The 21,295-nt window shown below is 35.7% G+C and overlaps 1 protein-coding gene across 1 annotated transcript in view; it reads left to right on the forward strand.

Annotated features, from left to right (window-relative positions):
* The window catches only part of CNTN5 (contactin 5), a 221,962-nt gene that overhangs the window by 151,719 nt on the left and 48,948 nt on the right, over positions 1 to 21,295 (forward strand). Inside the window, exons 10-12 of the mRNA XM_034072837.1 lie at positions 6,208 to 6,335; positions 7,237 to 7,412; positions 20,278 to 20,398. Coding sequence (XP_033928728.1) covers positions 6,208 to 6,335; positions 7,237 to 7,412; positions 20,278 to 20,398 — 425 coding nt within the window. The remainder of the gene's footprint in view (positions 1 to 6,207; positions 6,336 to 7,236; positions 7,413 to 20,277; positions 20,399 to 21,295) is intronic.

Consider the following 21,295-nt stretch of genomic DNA (forward strand, 5'->3'; position numbering starts at 1 on the left):
TCAATTTGCATCTTTAAAGTTCTTTTTTTCCAGTATGCACACAAAACAATTTCAAGGGGAAAATTTCTAACCACTTCAATAAGTTACACTTTTCTTTTACCCATTTACTAGGTGTTAAAGTTTGGAAAGCTTTTAACTAACCCCAGTGCTTCCCTGATTGCTGTATTTTTTTAAAGTCTTCCAACAATTTACTTTATTATGAAAGGTAACATAAAAAAATAGATAGATAACTGAGAAAAATAAATGTGTGCATTGCCTCATCAAACTACTGACTACTGATTCTTCCTCCCCACCAAAAATGGCCACACAATTGACTTTTGGGTTTTTTTTACTCTATAATTGCTATTTAAAGAGCTCCAGGTGTAAGCTGTCTGGTATTCATTTTTATTAAGATCCAGACACTGTGTTAACTGCTCCAAGACTTCAGTAAAATCCTGAAGGCTGTATAACAGTTGTAACATTTCCTGCCTTAACTGCTCAGCTCCTTCAGCATCAAGACTCCAGGGTCCACTGCAGCAGTTTTAAACCATTTCTAGCCACAGCATCAAGATATTTATTTGTGAGAATCTGCTATGCAACAGACTGAAAATTAGAGTTTCCCCTTCTCATTATCTCTATCTTGATGGAAGTCTTTGTTCACTGATTTTACATGTGATAGGGGGAACAAATACATGTCCTTGCCCTGGTGGGTCAAGGTAAAATTGTAGCTGGTGATAAGGAGAGATGAGAGTTTCCACAATCTAAACCAGTATGTCCTCAGCTGTCTGTAAATACTATCTGAGACCTATGGTGGGTGGGACCAGAAATTTATGAATTAATATTTTGTCTATAAGACATCAGAGCAGTGAAAGTATATGGACTACTAATATTTTTCATTTATCTTCAAGAATTAAGAAAAGGGGAAAATAATATGGCAGGCAGAATAAACCTCCCTTTTTTATATCAAAACAACGGTGACAGGATTTCCTACTTCTTTATCCTTCCACTCAAAGCAAAGATTGTGGTCACTCTCACAAGCTTTCTGTGCATAAACCAGCAGGAAGGAAAAAAATGGCTTCTTTTTAATCAAAATACTGTAAAATAAAGGATACTTCTTTAAAATCCTGCCAAAATCCCCATATGAGCAGCTCCTAAACATCCTATTCTACTCAGTCTTCTTCTCTGAATCACATAGAGCCCAAAGGAACCTGAAGTTTGTCATTCTCATTTGCAGGGGGCTTTCATCCTGATTTAGTTCACCTTCATCAGCACTTTTTCTTATCTCTCGGTCAACACTGATTAAGAGAAGGCACTCCTGACTTCCAAACACCATCAAAGCACTTGGTCTCAGGGAATACCTTTCTGTTCACACCACCATCCCATATTCAACCACTATAAACTTTAATCCTTTCAGATAAAACAGCACTTTCTTTGTCAGAGAACTACTCTCCCTGGTATGTAATTCAGTGGTAACAGAAGAACAAAATTGATGATAGGACTGATCTTTGTGAGCTAAAGCATTTTTATTTACACAAATGTATTAAGAATGTTTCCATTTGTAAGTGTGACTGCTGAACAATAGCTTTGAGTAGTTTGCAAATATTTTTACAATGGAAATAAATACTTGGAAATATAATGTGAAAACAATAATTACTGAGTATTTTGCAGCCTTCCAATGTCATTCTAAATCCAGTCTCAAGCCTTAAAGAAGAAAATTTACATTCTTATTCATGCTTCTATGGTTTTGTGAAAATTCTCAACCTAGTTTACTGGGTTATGCTGTCATTAACAAAAAGAGCATTATAGAAATAGCACTAATAAAAATTTCTAAAATATAATCCACACAGATATCTGATACCCTTTCAAATTCAAATTAATTTTCAATGTAGTTTTTTTTCATCATTAGTCTGTTGGGGATTTTAACAATAGTTTCATGTGCATAAAGTATTCAGTGAAGCTTATGGTCAATTGATTTCTGACAAGCTTTCAAAGACCAGCAACACACTTGATGCTCACCACCACCATCATTAGCAGACTTTGTATCCCATAATTCTTTAGACTGCTTCTAACAGCTACCCACACAAACTCCTGCCACGCTTTGAGAGTCCTGCAATGCCATCCTTGCTCACATCTAGGCTTCAGGGAGTCACAACATCTACTGCAAACATCTGTGTCTCAGCTGCAAGTGGTTAGGTCCTCTCACAGGTCTTGTGTCACATTCATCAGCCCAGTGCAGCTGTCTGGGTATACCTTACAGCTATTTCTATATGAGCAGGTAGTATGGGTTGATAGGAGAAGCAAAAAGTTGACACTGTCCACTTGTCTAATTCTGCATTTCTCTTTGGAATAGTCCTAGTCCCATTCAACAGACTGGATGCATATTTGTAGCTGAAAACCAGTGTTTTCCTAAAGCATCCCTCACAATTTAGTATCAGCTGAAGTTCGTGTGCTCAGACTGCTTAATTTTACAAACCAAAGCCACAAGTGGGGACAATTGGGAACTATTGGTTTCTAAGTCACACTCTTGATGTGAAAAACAGCTGGGATTTTGTCCCTCAATCATGTCAGGTCATAACAGGCACTTACATCTGAGTAAGTCAAGATTTCAGGTGAGATTTAGTTTCAGGTTGAAATATCTGAGTATAGTGGGAATCAGACAGTGAGAGTGTGGTGTTTAGTGTCATCAAAGCCCTCCTGTTTGATATGCTGATCTTGCTGTGTCAATGAACTGATTATTTCATAAAATTTCTTTTTGCATCCTGGTTATTAAGAAAAAAAAAAAGATAATAGCACAAAGAAAAATTTCTCTTCCAAAAATTTTTTTTTTCCTCCTGTTCAACCTGTTTCTTAACCATCTTAAATTTCTGTGTGAAACCTGTTTAACCAGGCATGTGAATTTCAGCATGAAAAGCATGCTCAAAACCCATGGAAGATCAAATCTGAATTTATTTCCTCTAGAAAATGTTTCTTCTTATTAATTGCTATAACAATTTAATCTTGTTCCATCTACTTTAGTTATGTCAAATTTTACCCTGTGTCAATTTGCTGTCATAACTCGATTGTTCTTTCCTAATAATTCCTGCTGAAATCTTTGTTGCTAGTGATCTTAAGCCAACATGCTTATTGACTCCAAGGCAGTAGCACTCATCTGTTTTCTTCCATGCTCCTAGAGACACTTTTCTGCAGAGACACTAAGGTCATGTGCCTATTTTCTCAGAGTCTGTGCATGAACAGTATCTATCTCTATATGTGATTATAATGAGTTTTTCTTAAATACAGTAATCTCCAAACTATCACCTTGGTGACTCTCTCCATCCTTTCTCCATCCATTCATCCATCACCATCTTTCCCTCAGTTTCTAATAAACCAAAAATGTAGGATTTTTTCTTCAATTATCCCTAATTCTATCCCAGCCCCTTTTCTTGTCTCTTTGTTTACCTTTTGTTTATGAAGCTAAAAACCCTTTTGCTGTGGTATTTTCTTATTAAAATATGCAGGCATACGATGCAGGTGGTCTCTCTGTGACTGAGAGATATTGGCAGGAAGGAGGAGAAGTCTATGTTCCTGCTGTGTGCAGCAAGTGTTATGTGAATAAATAAAACATTTCAGTTTCCATCATAACCAGCCTCTGGCTTTTTTCCCAAACACACACACACACAAAAAGGAGAACAGATGAATGTGAGGCATTTTAAGGAAAGTATTAATTTCTGAGCCAAATAATCCACCAGCAAATGTGTTTGCAAATCCTTTGATTGAGCGATTACTCTTTTCCTCATGGATAGGAAGAGCTTTTAGTGAAATAGAAATGTAGCTGATAATATGTATAAGATTCATTAGATAATCTTCCATATGCATCTGACTTTCTTTTCCTCCGAGCTCAGAATGAAAAACAGTTTTATATCAGGACTTATGCTGTGTATAAGCTGTTATAATTTGTAAACACTGTAGGAATGTCCTTTCATTTGTCTGATGCTGACAGTATATTGATGAAAACTATTACTGTTCTACAAAGGGTATTGTCATACTAATGATACGGTGTCCTCAGAGCATTGATCAAAGAGCATATTGATAGGAAAACAAAACTTGCACCAAAAGGAAAGAAAGGTCTTACATTCCTGTCAGCTGCTAAAGCAGATTGTTGGAAGGTGTGACATATTATAGCAAAATTTCAGCCTTGTTTGTTGGAAAAAAATCCCAGTACTTCAGAACTCTGATGCAGAGTCATTTTCTTAATGCAATTATGTTTTCTATGAAAATATTTTTAGAAAAATAATGTGACTGAAGTATTGATGTGTATTTGTTTAAGGCAAGATGGGAGATATATCATCAGATTGCACTAGGGAATCTGAGAGCTGACATGTCCTTCCTCTGCCCCATTCACTTTTGAAGCTAGTATTTTTTTCTGTCTCTCTGCTGAAAGCAGTGAGTGGTTTCACATCTGAAGTGAATAGAAGTACATTTTTCACTGGAATGAAATTCTGTTATCTCCACCACAATGTTTATAAACCTCAAATAATAAACCACCATTTTTTCACAGAGTTAGAGAATAGGGGTGTTTTTCTTTTTCCAGGGGAAAAAAAAAATGCAGTCTCATATTAGTGATTTAGTTTGAGCACATTATTTAATCTTAAGCCTCTGGTAAATCACTCCTGGTTTAAATCAAAGGTAACATCTTTGCATTTTAACATGTCTAGCCTAGAAAGGAAACTCCTTTTTTTTTTTGGCTGCAGAAATGCCCAACCCAGACCTGTTAATCAGGATGATCAAAGCTCCTTACTCCTGGTTAAATACTTCTCAGGAGTAAACAACAGCATTGTATCCTCCATGATTTCTGATCATAGACTCAATAGGGGACTCCCAGCAGGAGTGCTAGCAGTCACTACATTAACATATAGAAAGCCTTCTCTGGAGAGGTATGTCTTAAAAATCCATCCATCACTGAGGAAGAGCAATCCATCTACTTAGTTAAGACTTTTTCTAACACAGAGAGAGGTCTTTAAGTGCCCATGCCTGCCAAAGGGCTTCCAACCACCAAGTACTTTGAGAGAGCCAGAACCACTACCCAGCCTGGGAAAGGATGTACAACATTTGCAAGCAGGGCTTTGCCTAAATGCCCTGTAAGAGTTGCCATGTTCCTTTTAGGACTGTAGTTCTCTGTCAGAAAGGAGCGATGATTGTTTAGCTGTCTGCCAGGGCTTCAGCTTTAACATTTAATAAATTCAAGGGTTTGTCATTTTAGAACAGAAAAAAATGTGTTAATTTTCACTTCTATGTAGCTTCATGACCTTTAGGATTAATACCGTGTAAACAAAACCAAAATCTGAAACTCCTAAAGTAAATGACTGAAGAACATTTCTCATGAGTATGCTTCAGTGAGGTTACTTACCTAGAGATCTAGTGGAGCTGCAATCATACAAGACTCAAGGAAAAAATAAAAGCTGAACTACAATAAAGCAAAGCTATGTAAGTCCCTATGCTACACTGTATAGTGATGCCATAAATCATATTTAGACAAGATACAATTAATTTTATGGATTTTTTCCCTTGTCCGCTTTTACATTTTGCTTCCCATTCTTCTCAGATTTAATTTTTAAGGTCATTTTTTTTTCTAAATTAAGTAGCCTGCACTTGATACTGAAATGTGATTTGACAATAATATAGCAGTGAAACCTTAAAGACAAATTATGAAGAATCACCTTTTTTACTTTTTACAAAAAGATTAATTAAAATTCACCACTGATAAGTGTCAAAGGATACTAATCCACTGTTCCTTCCCTGAAATGTTTTGAATTAAGGAAGGAGAAGGAGTAAAATAGGTTTATTAGAACCTTTTTGAAACAGAATAGAATCCAATTATCATTTTGATCATCCTTTGCTACAGAGACAGCAGTCTTTAATCCTATTTATTAGCTCTAAAAGATATCATCATGGAATTTGGCTGCTAGTATGGGAGATACATCTCCTATAAGAAATATGGGAGATGAGTGTGCTGGGTGCAGGGTGGTGAGGCACTGGAATGGGTTGCCCAGGGACGCTGTGAATGCTCCATCCCTGGCAGTGTTCAAGGCCAGGTTGGACAGAGCCTTGAGTGACATGGTTCAGTGTGAGGTGTCCCTGACCATGGCAGGGGTGTCGGAACTGGATGATCTTAAGGTCCTTTCCAACCCTAACTATTCTGTGATTCTATGATTCTATATATTTATGTATTTATGTATTTATTGTTTTCAGAATAACTATACTTCCACATGGGAGCCTGCGAATCGTTAATGCTTCCAAGTCTGATGAAGGTCGGTACTCATGCCAAGGTGTAAATGTATTTGGATCTGCAGAAATCATTGCATCAGTGTCTGTTAAAGGTACGAAAAAATAATGATAATTATGATTTCTCTTTACCAACATTTCATTTTTGCTTAAAATCCCCTGCCAACCATGCAACAGCACTGTACAGGCAAAATAAAGTATTTTTAACAAGCTGGAGGCGCTAATCTCCATCTGATCAAACATCCTATTCCTGCATCAGAAAGCAAACCCCACCTGCTGTCTCACAGCTATATGTCAGAAGTATTAGTATATATAGTAAATCACTAAGATTATAAATAGTTCTATATGTAAAAGAATCAATATCCCTTTTAACATATTTTAGCTTTGGGAACTCACTTATCCCTACCTCTTCCTCCATGGGAACAAAAATTAGGATTGAAGCAATAATTGTTATCAATATAAATCTAAGGAAAAATAGTTCTTTAGGACAGTGATAAAAATCAAAGCAGTGAGTTGCAGTACATTTCTAAACCACACTTTTGACACTTTTCAGATGAATTCTTATATGATCAGAGGGGTTTTTTTAGCTGTTCAAGTCTTCTGACTTTATTTTTCAAGCTTCTTCCTATATTTAGTGTGCCTGGAAGCACCTTTTTCTATTTTAAGTAACAAAACTGAGATCTTCATGCCATCACAAAATTCCAGGTGCTTTTTCTGACTTTTTCTGAGTCTCATAAAATCAATTAATTAATGCATCTCAGAAGTCCTATAGATTGTGTTTAGGATCCTGCCTTCCTGCTTCCATGAAACTGGCTGTACCTTCCCTTCACCACTGCCATGTGTGCATTATGAATATATTTCAGTATTTGATACTATGTATTTGAAACAAACAGTAAATGTAAGCTCTTAGTAGACTAAACAGAACTCAATCATATTTTCGTCTTGCACTATAACTAGACTTCCATCTAAATGTGCCTAATCCATCTATGTTTTAAGAACCTACAAGAATAGAGCTTACTCCCAAGAAGATAGAGTTAACGGTTGGAGAAAGCATTGTCCTCAGTTGCAAAGCCCTTCATGACAGCACACTAGATGTCACTTTCTATTGGACACTCAATGGGCAGCCGATTGACTTTGAAAAAGAAGGTGGACACTTTGAAAGCATCAAGGCAGTAAGTGACCATGCGTTCGGCGTCTGTATGCAGTGAACAGATAGAAAGTTGCATGCTTTTACATGTCTCCCATTTGTCAAATTCTGACCAAATTGAAATATAACTGGTTTCATTAATGGTTGGAAAGAAATACTAGCTGGAGGAGGTGCAAACTGCAGGTCACTAGAATTACTGCAAGTAGTTCTAATCAAGAAGATATTGAATGTAAAGTTATACATCCTGTTATTAGTGAGGCATCTGATGGTCTTTGTGAGGGAACAGAAAGCAGTTTGACTGTAATTCTCCTTACTTACAATCTTCCACTGATTTTGATACAGAAAGGATGCTGCTATAAGCATTAATGTTTTTCTCACAGATAAAATGGCTGCTGGAATGCCTTCACCTCCCAATGCTTTTATCTGCCTAGTATATATTTTAATATCTGAATAGCAAAGAGTGTACTTAATTTTCCAACTGCCCTGCATGAGGTAAGTTCTAGCTGCGTAGTCATTATTTAAGTCAATAAGAATCATATAGAAAAATATGCATACCAATTTCAAATATTACCCCTTGATTGAAAAACAATTTAATATGACCAAATAGCATGATAAAGTAATTCAGCTTTGGCTATTGAATGCAAAATGGTTTGAACTTTTCTTGGTAGAAAGAAATCTCATAGTGTGAACAGGTTTGGAGATAGAATTGACACTCATTTAACTCAATCTTCCCACTAATGAAATGTAAATCAAATGTTCATGCTATGTTAACAGAAAAAAAATGTAGCTCACAAAGGTCAGGAAATTTTAAAAGTTAATGTATCTAATATTAGTACAATGTACTGAAGGTAACAGCATTAAAAACCTTGGCAGCTGCAGTCAATTTATTCTTCTGCTTACCTCTATGGAAGTTACCATTGTTTTGGGTTTTTTTTTATTTAGTTTTACTTCAACAAGTTTTCAGTTGAAAAACATTAGTAAGGTGTATCTTAGTTTGAAGGATCTTGGTGTGCTTATCTTCATCTGAGGAAGTCCAATACTCAAAATCCATCACTAAATATATAGGAAGGAAACCAATCTGAAGTGTGTTACATGGCTCCTTCAGTGTATTTAAGCATCTTCTGAGCTGAAGAGAATTTTTAGTAAGTGAGAAAATTCCTCGGACTAGGAAATTTCCAAAATAATTAATTAAAGTAATGCTATTTTAATGTAATTTAATTCGTTTCATGAAGACAGGATTTTGTAGAGTTTTCATTCATTAATTTCGTTTCTACAAGAGAAAGCCCTCAAACTGATAGAAGTAAGACTCATTCAAAGTGAGAACCTGGTAGATGACATACTAGGACTATTTTCAGACAAATATTCACTGAAATTACCGATTTGTTTATTGTCCTGATATGTCATTGTCATTGTTACAACTAAAATTTTGCCAGCACCTGGTAGGTTTAACCAGCTATTTTAGCATGAGTTTAGGACCCTTTGTTGCTAAAGAGTCACTGCTACTTTACTAGGTGAAAATGGTATTAACCACTCATGACAGTTAATGTTCAGTGTCTAAATGACTAAGTGGATTAAAAAATATAAAGTTAAGTGCATGTATGGCATCCTTCTTTTTAGAGGCACACAAGAATTTTTTCCTTTTTCCTAAAAAATAAGTTTTTACAAATAGCAAACTTTGAAATAAAAAAAAAAAAATCAGGCTGAAGAGAAGGCATTGCATATTTTGCAAAATATTACAAAATTAGAACCTACGTCATCACTGTTACACCAGTGCTGAAACAGTGAAATATTGTGCAACTCTGAATAAATACCAAAATGAAGCATAAGACCCTGATATTTTTAGACTGGGCTATTTACATTTGCCTTTATAAGATTGCTCATACAAGAGATGGTCAGGCCATGCTAAATTTACTTGCATTCCTAACTCATTTAAGTGTCAAGACATTTCTTTTCTGTTACAGGCCGGGGGGGAGACACACACGGGGGACTCCTTTTCAGAACAGAGCTAACAAAACATGCCCCGCTTTTATGAATGCTGTTGGGACTATAATATGACACATTCTTCTTGCTCTTTGAAAAGTAGAAGTTAAAATATATGTAGATTTCCATTCACCAAAAGGCATATCTTGATTTTTGTATTGTCCCAAAATAAAGATGAATCAGTTGAGAGAAGCAAAACTCAAAAGTAGCAATTGTGGTGTTACAGGATTTTTTTTTTTGTACACAAAAACTCTACAATTCCCATAGCTACTCATTTGCGGAATGTTGTCAATTGTATCTCATTATCATTTCCGTTAACTACTTAAATATGTGAAATTAATCACAAGGATGAAAATGTATTTCTTTACTACATTAAAACCTAAAGCATGACCAAGTACTAAGGGAAAGCAAGATAAAATGAAACTCTTCTGTTCTTCCAATCATGTACCCAATTTCAAAGGAGTGATACACAATGTGATAAAGACACAGGTTTAAGAATGCAGAAAAAAGGAACTTGAAAAAAAAAATGAAGTCTGATAGAATGCCATCTATATCCCTTATTTTGTGTTTCTGGATGAAATATTTTTTAATTGCATGAGCTAATCCTGAACAAAATGCTTTTTTATGCAGTACACTTAAGAAAATAATACCCCTTCTGTGCATGAAGTTATACATCTGTTTTGTTCCGCACTCACTGACACTTCATCAGATAAAAAAAAATGTTCAGGTTTCTTTGGGTTTTGTTTACTTGTTTGAAAGCCTGACAATTTGAACATTATTTGAATGGGTTTTGTTAATAACAACACCATTGTCAACCTTTCACCACTGGTTTCTTTGCTCATACTCTCACTCTGGGACACCCAGGTGTTAAGTACAATGAACATTTTGATGCTTAATGCAGTGTTATAAAAGCTATCATCAAAGTAACATTTATTTGGGCTGTAGATAAATTTCCGCTTCCTGAAATTGCATGCTCCCCACCAATTGCAATTAAAAGGAAAAGCTCCTCCTAATAATACATATTGCTTTGCTTGTTTATAAATTGCATCTGTATCCTTTTTACAGAAAGAAAAAAGTGTTATCATTTTTCATACTGGGAACTAATTTTTATACAAATTGAAGGCATGTTTGCTGTTATTTACTGAGCTATCAAGAATTTAATACCTATGGCAATTTAGGTACTTCAGGGACTTGCCTGATAAAAGGGTAAGCGTGGAAAGGATGTCAAGTAGAACAAAACTGTGCATGAGAGGAATAGTAAGGAAAAGAGACCAAACCCTATTGCAGTGATAGCTGCAGACTGCACTCTATGAAGGGAAAGCATCCCAAAGGTTGTGTGTGCTTAACTGCACAATACACTTTGTAGCAGAACAGTAATGCAAAGGGCTGCATATGCCCAGAGTCTTTTGGCACTCAGAAAGTCTTGTTTTGTCTACCAAAAGGCTTGATAACATTTTAGGTTTTGTGAGGGGCAATTTTGCATGGAAGCCTGAATTGCTAAGGTTTCTTTTAGCAACAGTGAGTATTGAGCACAGAAAATATAGACCTACTTGCTTTTATTAGGTTAACTTTGATTTTCTGTCCGCTGTGCCAAATCCAGAAGTCCTGTAGAATTTTCTTATTCTAAAATCTCCCCTAACTTAATTTTGTCCTATGGGCATCCCTTTTCTAGCTAAGACTTAAGATTTTGTAAGGAGGTTTTCATTCAGCTATCATCATTCCAACTCTGTGTTTGAAAGCCAATACTGTTTTTATGGCAGCCAAGAAAAATGATTTATTGTGGTTATCCACACATTGGTAAGCAGCAGCATTGCTCTTAGTGTCCCTCACCTTCACCTACATGAGTACCTTTCAGACTAAGAAAAGTTATTTAGTCTTAATATCTTCTTGGTCTTTGATCTTAACTGAAACTGCCACCATGGGAAGCAATAAGCACAACTTGTCATGTTATATTTTACAGTGGTCATTTGTTCACATGGAATTGAATTGAAATCTACTGTTTCACTTAGAAAAGGCCAGTAGATAGCAGTCAGTACTTTAACTACTCTCTAGCACTGGAGACTTCAATCTGATACCATAGAACCTGTGAAAGAGAATAACTTTTCACCTTTCCATACCTTTTCAAGTATCTCCTTAGCTTGTTGCAGTACTTTGATAATGTTTTAGAAGTTAAGATTAAAATTTCCTAAGCAATTTCTAACCAGGCTGCACTAAGTTCTACACTACATGGAACCAATTAAAACAGCAGGCTGTTAATATTAATGTCTTTCTGCTTTATTTGACATAAAACTAAACAAGGCTAATAAAATAGGTGATTTATTTAACACCCTTCTTACTCCCCACACTGAGGAAAACAGCAATAGTCAAAAGTCTTATAGAAGATATATGCTTTTCCATTCAGGGTAAAGCTGCTATATCAACCTCATCACTATCAATTTGCTTCATTGTTTGTCACAATACTTCCCTGCTGATGGAAGAGGCTGAACACAGCCATCACTGTCAGCTCAAATCTCCAGGTATTTCAGCCTTATGCACCTTACCAGGTTTTGCCTGTTTGCACACCACAGCAGTTAAATATTTGAGTAATCAGAAGCAGTTTCAAAATAATAAAAAAAAAAAAAAGAAAAAATCTTCTCTTTTGGTAATACAGATTTGTCTTAAACTAGGGAAGGTACAAAATGGAATAAAGATTTCTGGTCAAAAATCTTTGAAATGTGTGTTTTTTAACTAGTACCTACAAACCAAAACCTGAACACAATGAAGGCCACAGTGTAATAATGCACTTTAACATAGGTTGCTTCCAGTGAACTGATTGAATTTATAGACCTACCTGCACTCTGTGTTAGAATGGGACATAATGGACATTTCCCAGAATCAAAATTGTACATAAAACTGATGTACTCAAGTTGCTGTGGCTTTAGCTATGAATAGAGAGCAAGGGAGAGAGATGATAACACCTCCTCTACTTAGTTTTACTTTGGAGAGTGAAGATAGATGAACATTTTGGAAAATCTCAACATTCCTGAAAACAGATTGTTATAAAAAAAATATTTCTATACCAGTTTATTCTATTAAGCTATTTTGTACCTTTCATTGTTTACATGAAGAAGTCTAAAGAAAAAAAATCTTGGGATAAATAGAAGACTTTTCATGACAATCCATTTTTTCCTATTTGCTTGCAGCTGATGGATTATTTAACTGCTTGGCACAGTGTTAAGCTGGGTAATAACAGCACAGCCAATTGTTTGAATGCCTGATCAATATCTGCTTTCCTAATGCTAAGGCCTTCCATTTACAGCCCCGCTGTCCATTTTTCACTTGCAGCGTTGCAACCTTTCTCCTGGGCTGTTGTAGCAGTATTTCTCCCTTGCAGTTCTTACACTGCTGATCTTGTTTTGTTCTCATGGCCTTGCAGCTGCAAACCCCAATCATGTTGCTATGGTGGGGTCACATGGGACAAAGCTCCCACTGGCTCAAAACTAATGAAATTTAAGATTTCACTAATGAAATCCTAATCACATGTCTGCTTTTCATTCTTCCTGTTTCAATGTCTTCTCAAAATGGCACGGGTCCCATATGAGCTTTACTTTAATTTCTGCCGTTTTCACTCATCCCTGTCACCACCTTTCCACTCAAATCATATGTGTAGCTTGATGCTCTCTTTTCCCCTCTTGCTGCATCTTTTGAACAGGGCACAGGTACCACATATTGTTCAGTCTTTTCTTCCTTTTATTCTTATGGTAAAAACAATTCCGATACAGAACATTAATTCAGTATCATGAGGGTAGTGGGCCTCTCTGTCCTGAAGCTTGCCATTTTATATCCCATCTTTTTTTGCCATTCCTTCCTATTTTCAGTAATTTTTCTATGTTTTCTTTAATCCATAGACTTCAGAAAACTACCCCAGTATGTGACATGATACCTGACATCTGGTACTCATATAATTTCATCTCTTCCTCTGTCTTCTCTCAATAAAATGAATCAGTCATTTGCAGCAATTCAAGTTACACTTTAAAGTCCTCCCTATCCACTCCTAACACCCCAGACTCCCTGGCATCTGTTGCCAACAATCAGTGCTCACTCAAATCAAATGTTTTCATTATTCTAGCATTCTCTATGCAAAATGCTCAAAAATGCTGCAACTGGAAGGGGCCACACATCCCCTGGAAAATTCTGATGGATCCACAAACCTGAAAACTTTGAAAATCATCTTACTTCCTACAGATGGGGAAATGCAACTAGTGTATTGTCAGGTATCCCTCAGTGAACCTGTGTCAGCCTGGACACTACCATTGTAATACTGCTACATGCCATTAATCACAATAAAAATGATAATAAAAATTTCATCTTCTTTGTTCTAGCTGTGCTTATATGATTAAAAGACAGAAATCAGAATATGATTTTCCATTATCACTATATCAACAGAGAGATCTGCTGCTTTTTAACAGATTAAATATTTGTAATTTGTAAACATCATAAAGAGTAAACGGGCAAGTCGCTGATGTGTTCAAATCTGAGAATTTGCATAAAATGTCACTTAAATTGTTCTGAATATATTATGAACAGAAGCTGGCTTGAAGCCAACAATCCATCATAATGCACATAGAAATTGTCAGCACAATTTAAAATAACTTTATTGCATTGCTGGTTTTCATTTACTGTTAATGGTATAAAGACAACATTTCTATGAGGTTATTCTGTAATATTATTAGTTTGCTTCAGATGAATTCACAAAAAATTCAACTCCATTGCTAATCAAATATGTCAAACAATCAAGATCCTAAGTGTGAACTCTTTTTTTTTTTTTAATTTAATCTGACTGAATTTCATTACTAAAGGCTATTTTGCTAAATAACATTATGTGTGAGTCAGGAGTTAACCTAACTTGTGTGTTATCTGTAAAAACACTCCTGTATTTTAAATAATCATTTAAGATTAATAAGATGGCATCAACAGTCCAGGTCATTCATGTTTAGAATCAGATCTCAGTCACATATAATTAGTGACCATTGCATTACTGTTATCAGTTTATACAGAATATGACCTTACAAAATGTTTAGGTACTTTTCAAGCTTTCAACCTCCCAAGCATTCTTTTCTGTATAGAAACCACTTTGTAGGAAAGCATCTTCACCTCTCATTATCAAGAGATTTAAATGACAGCCAGCAAGCCTCGGTAAACCCCTGTGGTGCATAGCAAAGACTTTAATCATAAAAGTCTTCCTGCAGTGGCAGTCAGTTTGCCCAGTTTTGGTTTTTTTTTTTTTTTTTTGCATTGATTTAAGCTTTTGTTGAACTGTGATCATTTATAATAGTGTCAGTCTATTTTAGACATATTCTTCCCAAGGAGAAAGATGATTTTCACTGTATGTCATCCAGGTTGAGTTCCCAACCTGAGTCCTAGGTACAATAATAGGCAGCCTTTCTAGACCCCAGGCCTTTGCTGTGCGGAAGCTGGGAGCTGCAAACCACCACATTATCTCTATTGACTACTCAGTATTTTGAACTTTCTTGCCTTTTTGTCTCTCTTTTCAAGATAAATCAGAGCTACATTCACAGAACTGCAGTTGGAGTGTGGAAGGGAAATATGTTCAATGTGGGAAATGAGCAGAATTAGATTAATGAAAGCTAGGACTGATATAATGACAACAGAATGATTTAAGGCTCCTTGGTTTCATGTATGTTTTCCACATGTAATACTGTAGTTTGAACATATATGGTGAATGGTGTAATAATCAAACCAATGTTTAATTCTTCCATGGAAGAGGTAGGGGGAGTAAACAAGAGACTTACTAGATGATAAAAAATGTGCTATGGTGTAACTTTGAGCTCCATTTCAGATGCTGGCATGTTATAGATTTTTCTTGTGTAAGGACTTCAAAAGAAAAGACTGGATACTGAATGAACCACTTTGGTTTAGAGATAAAAACTAAGTAAATGAATGGACAGATTAGCAGGGAGGTTTCCTAGCAACTGGCTCAAGATAATGAACTGACTCTCATGGGAAGAATAAGTATAATTCTCTTCCCTTGAAGAGCCATATGTAAAAGTTACTCCGAAGTAGCTCACAACCTCTTAGGATTTATGAAATGGAAAGGAAAAAATGCACGTACAACTTATCTGTGGGGATGTGGGACAGTTGATGACATATTAACTCACTAACAGTAACCTCTGCAAGTTAGCTTTTTCTTTCCCCCTTCTGCAAATGTCCACCACTAGGGCAGTGGGTGCAAAAGACAAATGCAACAAGGTGATTCTCATTGAGCAAAGTATGCAAAGTATTATGTGCCTCTTGGAACCTTTCAAAATTTGGGGAAGTATCTCCACATCAAAAGAAAATGCTATGTATAGGTGTCACTGATTCTTGCTTAAAATTACTTCAAGCAAAACACCTTACAGGTAAGGCTAATTAGATACATTGCAGACACCACTACGACCTCAATAACTTTCCATGCTGGGGCAGAGAGAACAATAGATTGACACAGCACTTGGCACTGGAGTCACCCAGAAGCTGATGAATGAGATACAGGGTAGCATAATATGAATTAGACAATAATTTGTGGTCCTAGAGAGAACCATTAGTCATGACAGATAGCATTGATAGCTGTATTATTATTTATTCACTGCTTAATGAAGACCAGAAGTGTGTTCATTATTACACTAAGTCCATAGCTGATGCTGGCCTTGAAGGTTACATTTAGCTTTCCTTAAAATCATTAGAAGTTGGTTGTTAAACCTGTTTTGTGTTCTTTTGTATTGTTTTAGTTTAGGACTTAACTTCGGTAAATTACAAAATATATTCCACATAGAAGAAGTTTATACTGAACAAATATAAATAGTTTTGCTACTTTGCTGAACAGGTAATACATGATATTCAGAGACCAAGAAACATAGATTTTTCTAATAAAATGCTGCTTGGAACTAGTGCAGTTATTGCAAAATGCAGCCTGTCAGAGAAGAGGATAAAATTAATGGACTAAAAAGTAGCTTTTAAAAACATACACTTAACAAAGTTGAAATTTATATGTAAACACCTCTAATTTCAGCTTTGAATGTCATTGAGACTGCATAGCTGCTGATACACTAGGCTTTTAGTCTAGATAAGAGTTCTTTCTACACTGATTGCATCCAGGTCACCCAGTGTTTGTCTTCCCCAAAGGGGAGAGCATGTCTCTCCTACTGAAGCATTCTTTTTTCACTGAGAGAAGACTAAAAGCGAAAGACGAATTTTCTGATCTCAGATACTTTTCTTCATGGAGTTTCTGCTGCATTCCTACTTAGCAGTTGAGGTTTCTTTAAAACTGACAATTGCTCAAGTTTAAGCAGCAACTGCAATGACATGATGTGGAGATTTTCTTAAGACCTGGAAGACCAGTTTAACACCCCAGGCCTTCTTGTGGCCTTGAACCTCTTATTGCAGCATAAACTGATCAATGAAGTTATCTGTCTTCCAAGACCCGGAAAAGCCTGTAAAGTTAACAAAGATCACTTTATAAATACAACTGAACAGCAAATAATATCGTAATTTTTAGAGGTCCAGGTCAAACAATAGCTCCTACTTATTTACATGGAAGCTAAAATGTCTTGTTTCCCATGATCAGAAATCTTATGTGTGAGCATATATTCCTTTGTATTAAACACAGTGAGATTAATTTATTTCCACTCACACATCCTAAGCAATGCTGGCTGCACATCCTGTTATGCTGTAATAAATGTGTTTCACAGAGCTCTATTGTACTGCACTGCTCTCAACTTACAGCAATGATTCTTTCAATTGCTGCTTGTCTGCCCAGTTACAAAGGTGTAGATATGAAATGCATACATATTTTTCTGATAAGAAAATTAGGATTCACACAGTCTGAACCCTTCTGAAGATAGTGACAGCCAAGATTTTTAACAGCTCCTGAGCAATGAAACTAGACAGTTGCTACCCATTATGCTTTTCCTCCCACTTAACAACAAAATACACATTAAATGTAAATTACCCTTGAGAGGGGACAAATGTGGACTGATTCTGGTCTTATCCTTGTAATAGCTGAGGCTTTGTAGCAGAACTAACAATCATCTTGAGCAACCCATGTTTCAATGGCTAATAAATGCTGCAATGCTGGACAACTACAAAAGAACTTGTATCCCGAAGTTGACTCCTGATAAGAATGTATGCTCTTCTTTTGCATTTAGAAATGTAAAGTACTCAGATATTGTTTTCCACTGGTGTGATTTCTGATATGCCAGAGCAAGAATATACGAATATCACTATACCCTGACTGGTAAGGGTTCCCTCCAGCAACAGCATTAACAAGGCCACTTCAGAAGGCAAAATACTACGTTTGTATTCACACTTTTAAATCCAAAGGTGCAATGGAACAAGTCTTTTAGATCTTGACACATTCTCTATGGTCTCAATGACCCACTTGATGTCCCACCTGTCTTTCCCTTCTTTGGATGTGAATATGCTTCAGCAAAGATTTTGCCTTGGTGCTGCATTGAGTATTATGGTAAATTCAATTCCAGTGATGCACATGAAGAGAAGATTGGCTGAAGAAGTTATGCCAAAGATCCAATGAAAGGGAATTCTTTTGCCTAGAAAGGAAAAAAATATATATATACATATATATAAGATTGGATCTTGGAACAAATCCTTATTCATCTTGTCTTTGAAGACCTTGGCATAAGAGATAGAAGTATGCAAATTACAATTGTACGGTACAAAAAATTGGACATGTTACCAAAAGAGCAGATGACAAAAATAACACATGGGAACAGACAAGAAATTTAATACTTCTAAAGAAAAAGGTCAGGTACATATGGACAACTGGTTATAAAGTGGGAGCTTGTCATTTTCAAATGATTAAGAAAGATACAGTTCTGATTTTATCTACCTGAGCACAGAATATGTGCCAAAAAAAAAAACCCTGGCAAATATGAATGTAGATGAAGTCAATGACATATTTGCAGCGCTGCTTGAGAAGTATCAACTTGTACACCATTTAAAGAATTTATTTTGAATGCAGGGAACAGTTCTACTAATTCAGGATTGAAATGACTCAAATTAGGACTACTGCACAGGAATATTACACAAGGAAAGACTGCCAGTCTTTGCTTGGTTAGCAAAATAAATAAAAATAGATATATAGATAGATAGATAGATAGATGATAGATTGATAGATAGATAGATAGATAGATAGATAGATGATAGATAGATCTGAGAAGGGAAATGCCAATACTCAATAAATGTTTCTTAAAACACATACGAGATGCTTATAACCATTTGTATATAATACATATCATACAGTAATTTGTATTATACTATATTAGCTGTGTAATAATCAAGTATTAATATGTAATATATAAAATGCAATATAGGCTATATGGTAAATATAAGTATCTATAGAAATATATAATGTCATATGTAATATTCTACTATATTTATTACATTATACCAGATATTATACTATATACTACATATGTTATCTTTTATATATATTTTATATATGCATAGTATTATATAAGCTCTATATAATAGTTAATAGTAGAATAATATAATAATGTTTTGTAGAACACAATATTATTTATAATATATTGTTGTACATTATAAGCTATATTGGGTTTTGTAATTATTAAAAATATGCATTATGTATCATAGGTTGTGCATTATATATTCCACAATTATATTTTTAAAATATTATGTGGAATCTGTAATATAATGTTATTCAAACTGTACATTTATGCTGAAAAAAATTAACATTTTAGTTTCACATATTGTGGAAAGTAGCAATGATAATTTAGAGATATTCACAGGACATTGTCTATACTCAGTTAATACATTAAAGTTATTTTCATTTTAATTTCCATTAAAGTTATTTCCATTTGTAATTTTAAAACATTAAAATTATTTCCATTTACTCTTACTATTAAGAGTAACAAAAATGCTTTGAAAAGTACAAAAATACTTTACAGTAATTTGCTAAAATTGTGCTTACATTAAATCAAAAATGTTAAAAGCATTTTTAGGACACAGAATTGAGAAAGGAAATTGTAATTGCTACACCATGCAGTCCTGGTGACTTCTGTTCTCACTTACCTGTTCTTTCCCTGAGTAGTGACGACATTTAATCAACAAAATCTATGGACTTGGGTTCACTAAATCTTATGAAGTGAGATGTATTGACTCCATTAGGTTTGGATATAACAGTGATATTGTACATGTAAAATCTAATACTACTAATTTAAAAGGCAGTTTGACTTTCCCATTTTCTCTTTTCTGCTCATAACTTTGGGACCTTGTAATTACTGTTGGCTAGAATACTAAGAAAATTAAAAATTGAACTGATTCTCTGTGTACACCCATTCAGGGTTTGCATAACACAGATTTTGGTATATAACAGATTTCAACAGGAAAAATGTGACTCTGTTCATATTCAATCATATTTAGGATTAATTTCCTCTATGTTAATAAAAAACATTATCTTTCAAGTTATGTTAATTTCATTACACTAGCAAAACATACTTGAAATGTCACTGCACTGTCGAGGAGAGGAAGAGGAAGAAAGAGCTCTTCATTTCTAAGATTACTTTTTTAATACCAAGGATTGCATCCAAAATATTTCTGTTCATCTTCTTATTGAATTTCTTTGTACTAGTTTGGGATAATTTTCTTTGAGCATGCAAATATGCACAGTGTGTTTTAAGCAAAGTCAAAGTAATTAAAAACCTGAAATACTCTTCTTTAATCCCTATTAATAATTGTATAAATGCAGTGTTCTGATAATCCTTGAAAGAGAGTATTAGGGCACATAGGTTTTTAAGATGAAAGCTGCAACGATGAGTTCCTCACACTGTACAAAACACCCTCACTACCTTGAACACAGATTTACTGAATTTTAAACTGGCACTTCATCCCTGTTTCAGCAACCATCCTCTGCAGATTTAATGATCAGAAACATCCTCCTGATGCATGCTGGGAGATACGGCTGCAGGGTTCAGACGACAGCAGACACCGTGTCAGATGAGACAGAGCTACTTGTTAGGGGTGAGTATGCTTGCAGTACCACCTGAAAATGCAATCACCAGAAACTATTGTATGAGGAAATTTAAATATGAGGGCTTCAGGGACACCTGTGCTACACATTAATTTTCAGGTTTGATATTATCAAAACCAGTTGTCATTAACTTCCTGTCTTTTAAATTAGTTTCACCATACACTGACCTGCAGACATGGCAATGTGAAACAAAGGCAGTTCATTAGTGGACATAGGGTAGAATCATAGAATCATTGAATAGTTAGGGTTGGAAAGAACCTTAAGATCATCTAGTTCCAAACCCCCTGCCATAGGCAGGGACACCTCACACTAAACCCAAGGCTCTCTCCAAACTGGCCTTGAACACCACCAGGGATGGAGCATTCACAGCCTCCCTGGGCAACCCATTCCAGTGCCTCACCACCCTAACAGGAAAGAACTTCCTCCTTATATCCAATCTAAACTTCCCCTGTTTAAGTTTCAACCCGTTACCAAGTCCTATCACTATAGTCCTTAATGAATAGTCCCTCCCCAGCAACCCTGTAGGCCCCCTTCAGATACTGGAAGGCTGCTATGAGGTCTCCACGCAGCCTTCTCTTCTCTAGGCTGAACAGCCCCAACTTTCTCAGCCTGTCTTCATATGGGAGGTGCTTCAGTCCCCTGATCATCCTCATGGCCCTCCTCTGGACTTGTTCTAACAGTTCCATGTCCTTTTTATGTTGAGGACATCAGAACTGCACACAATACTCCAAGTGAGGTCTGACAAGAGCAGAGTAGAGGGGCAGGATCACCTCCTTTGACCTGCTGGTTATGCTCCTTTTGATGCACCCCAGGATACGGTTGGCTTTCTGGGCTGTGAGCACACTCTGCTGGTTCATGTTCATTTTCTCATCGACCAACACCCCCAA

The sequence above is a fragment of the Melopsittacus undulatus genome, chromosome 2, assembly GCF_012275295.1.
Source record: "Melopsittacus undulatus isolate bMelUnd1 chromosome 2, bMelUnd1.mat.Z, whole genome shotgun sequence".
Taxonomy (NCBI): Eukaryota; Metazoa; Chordata; class Aves; order Psittaciformes; family Psittaculidae; genus Melopsittacus; species Melopsittacus undulatus.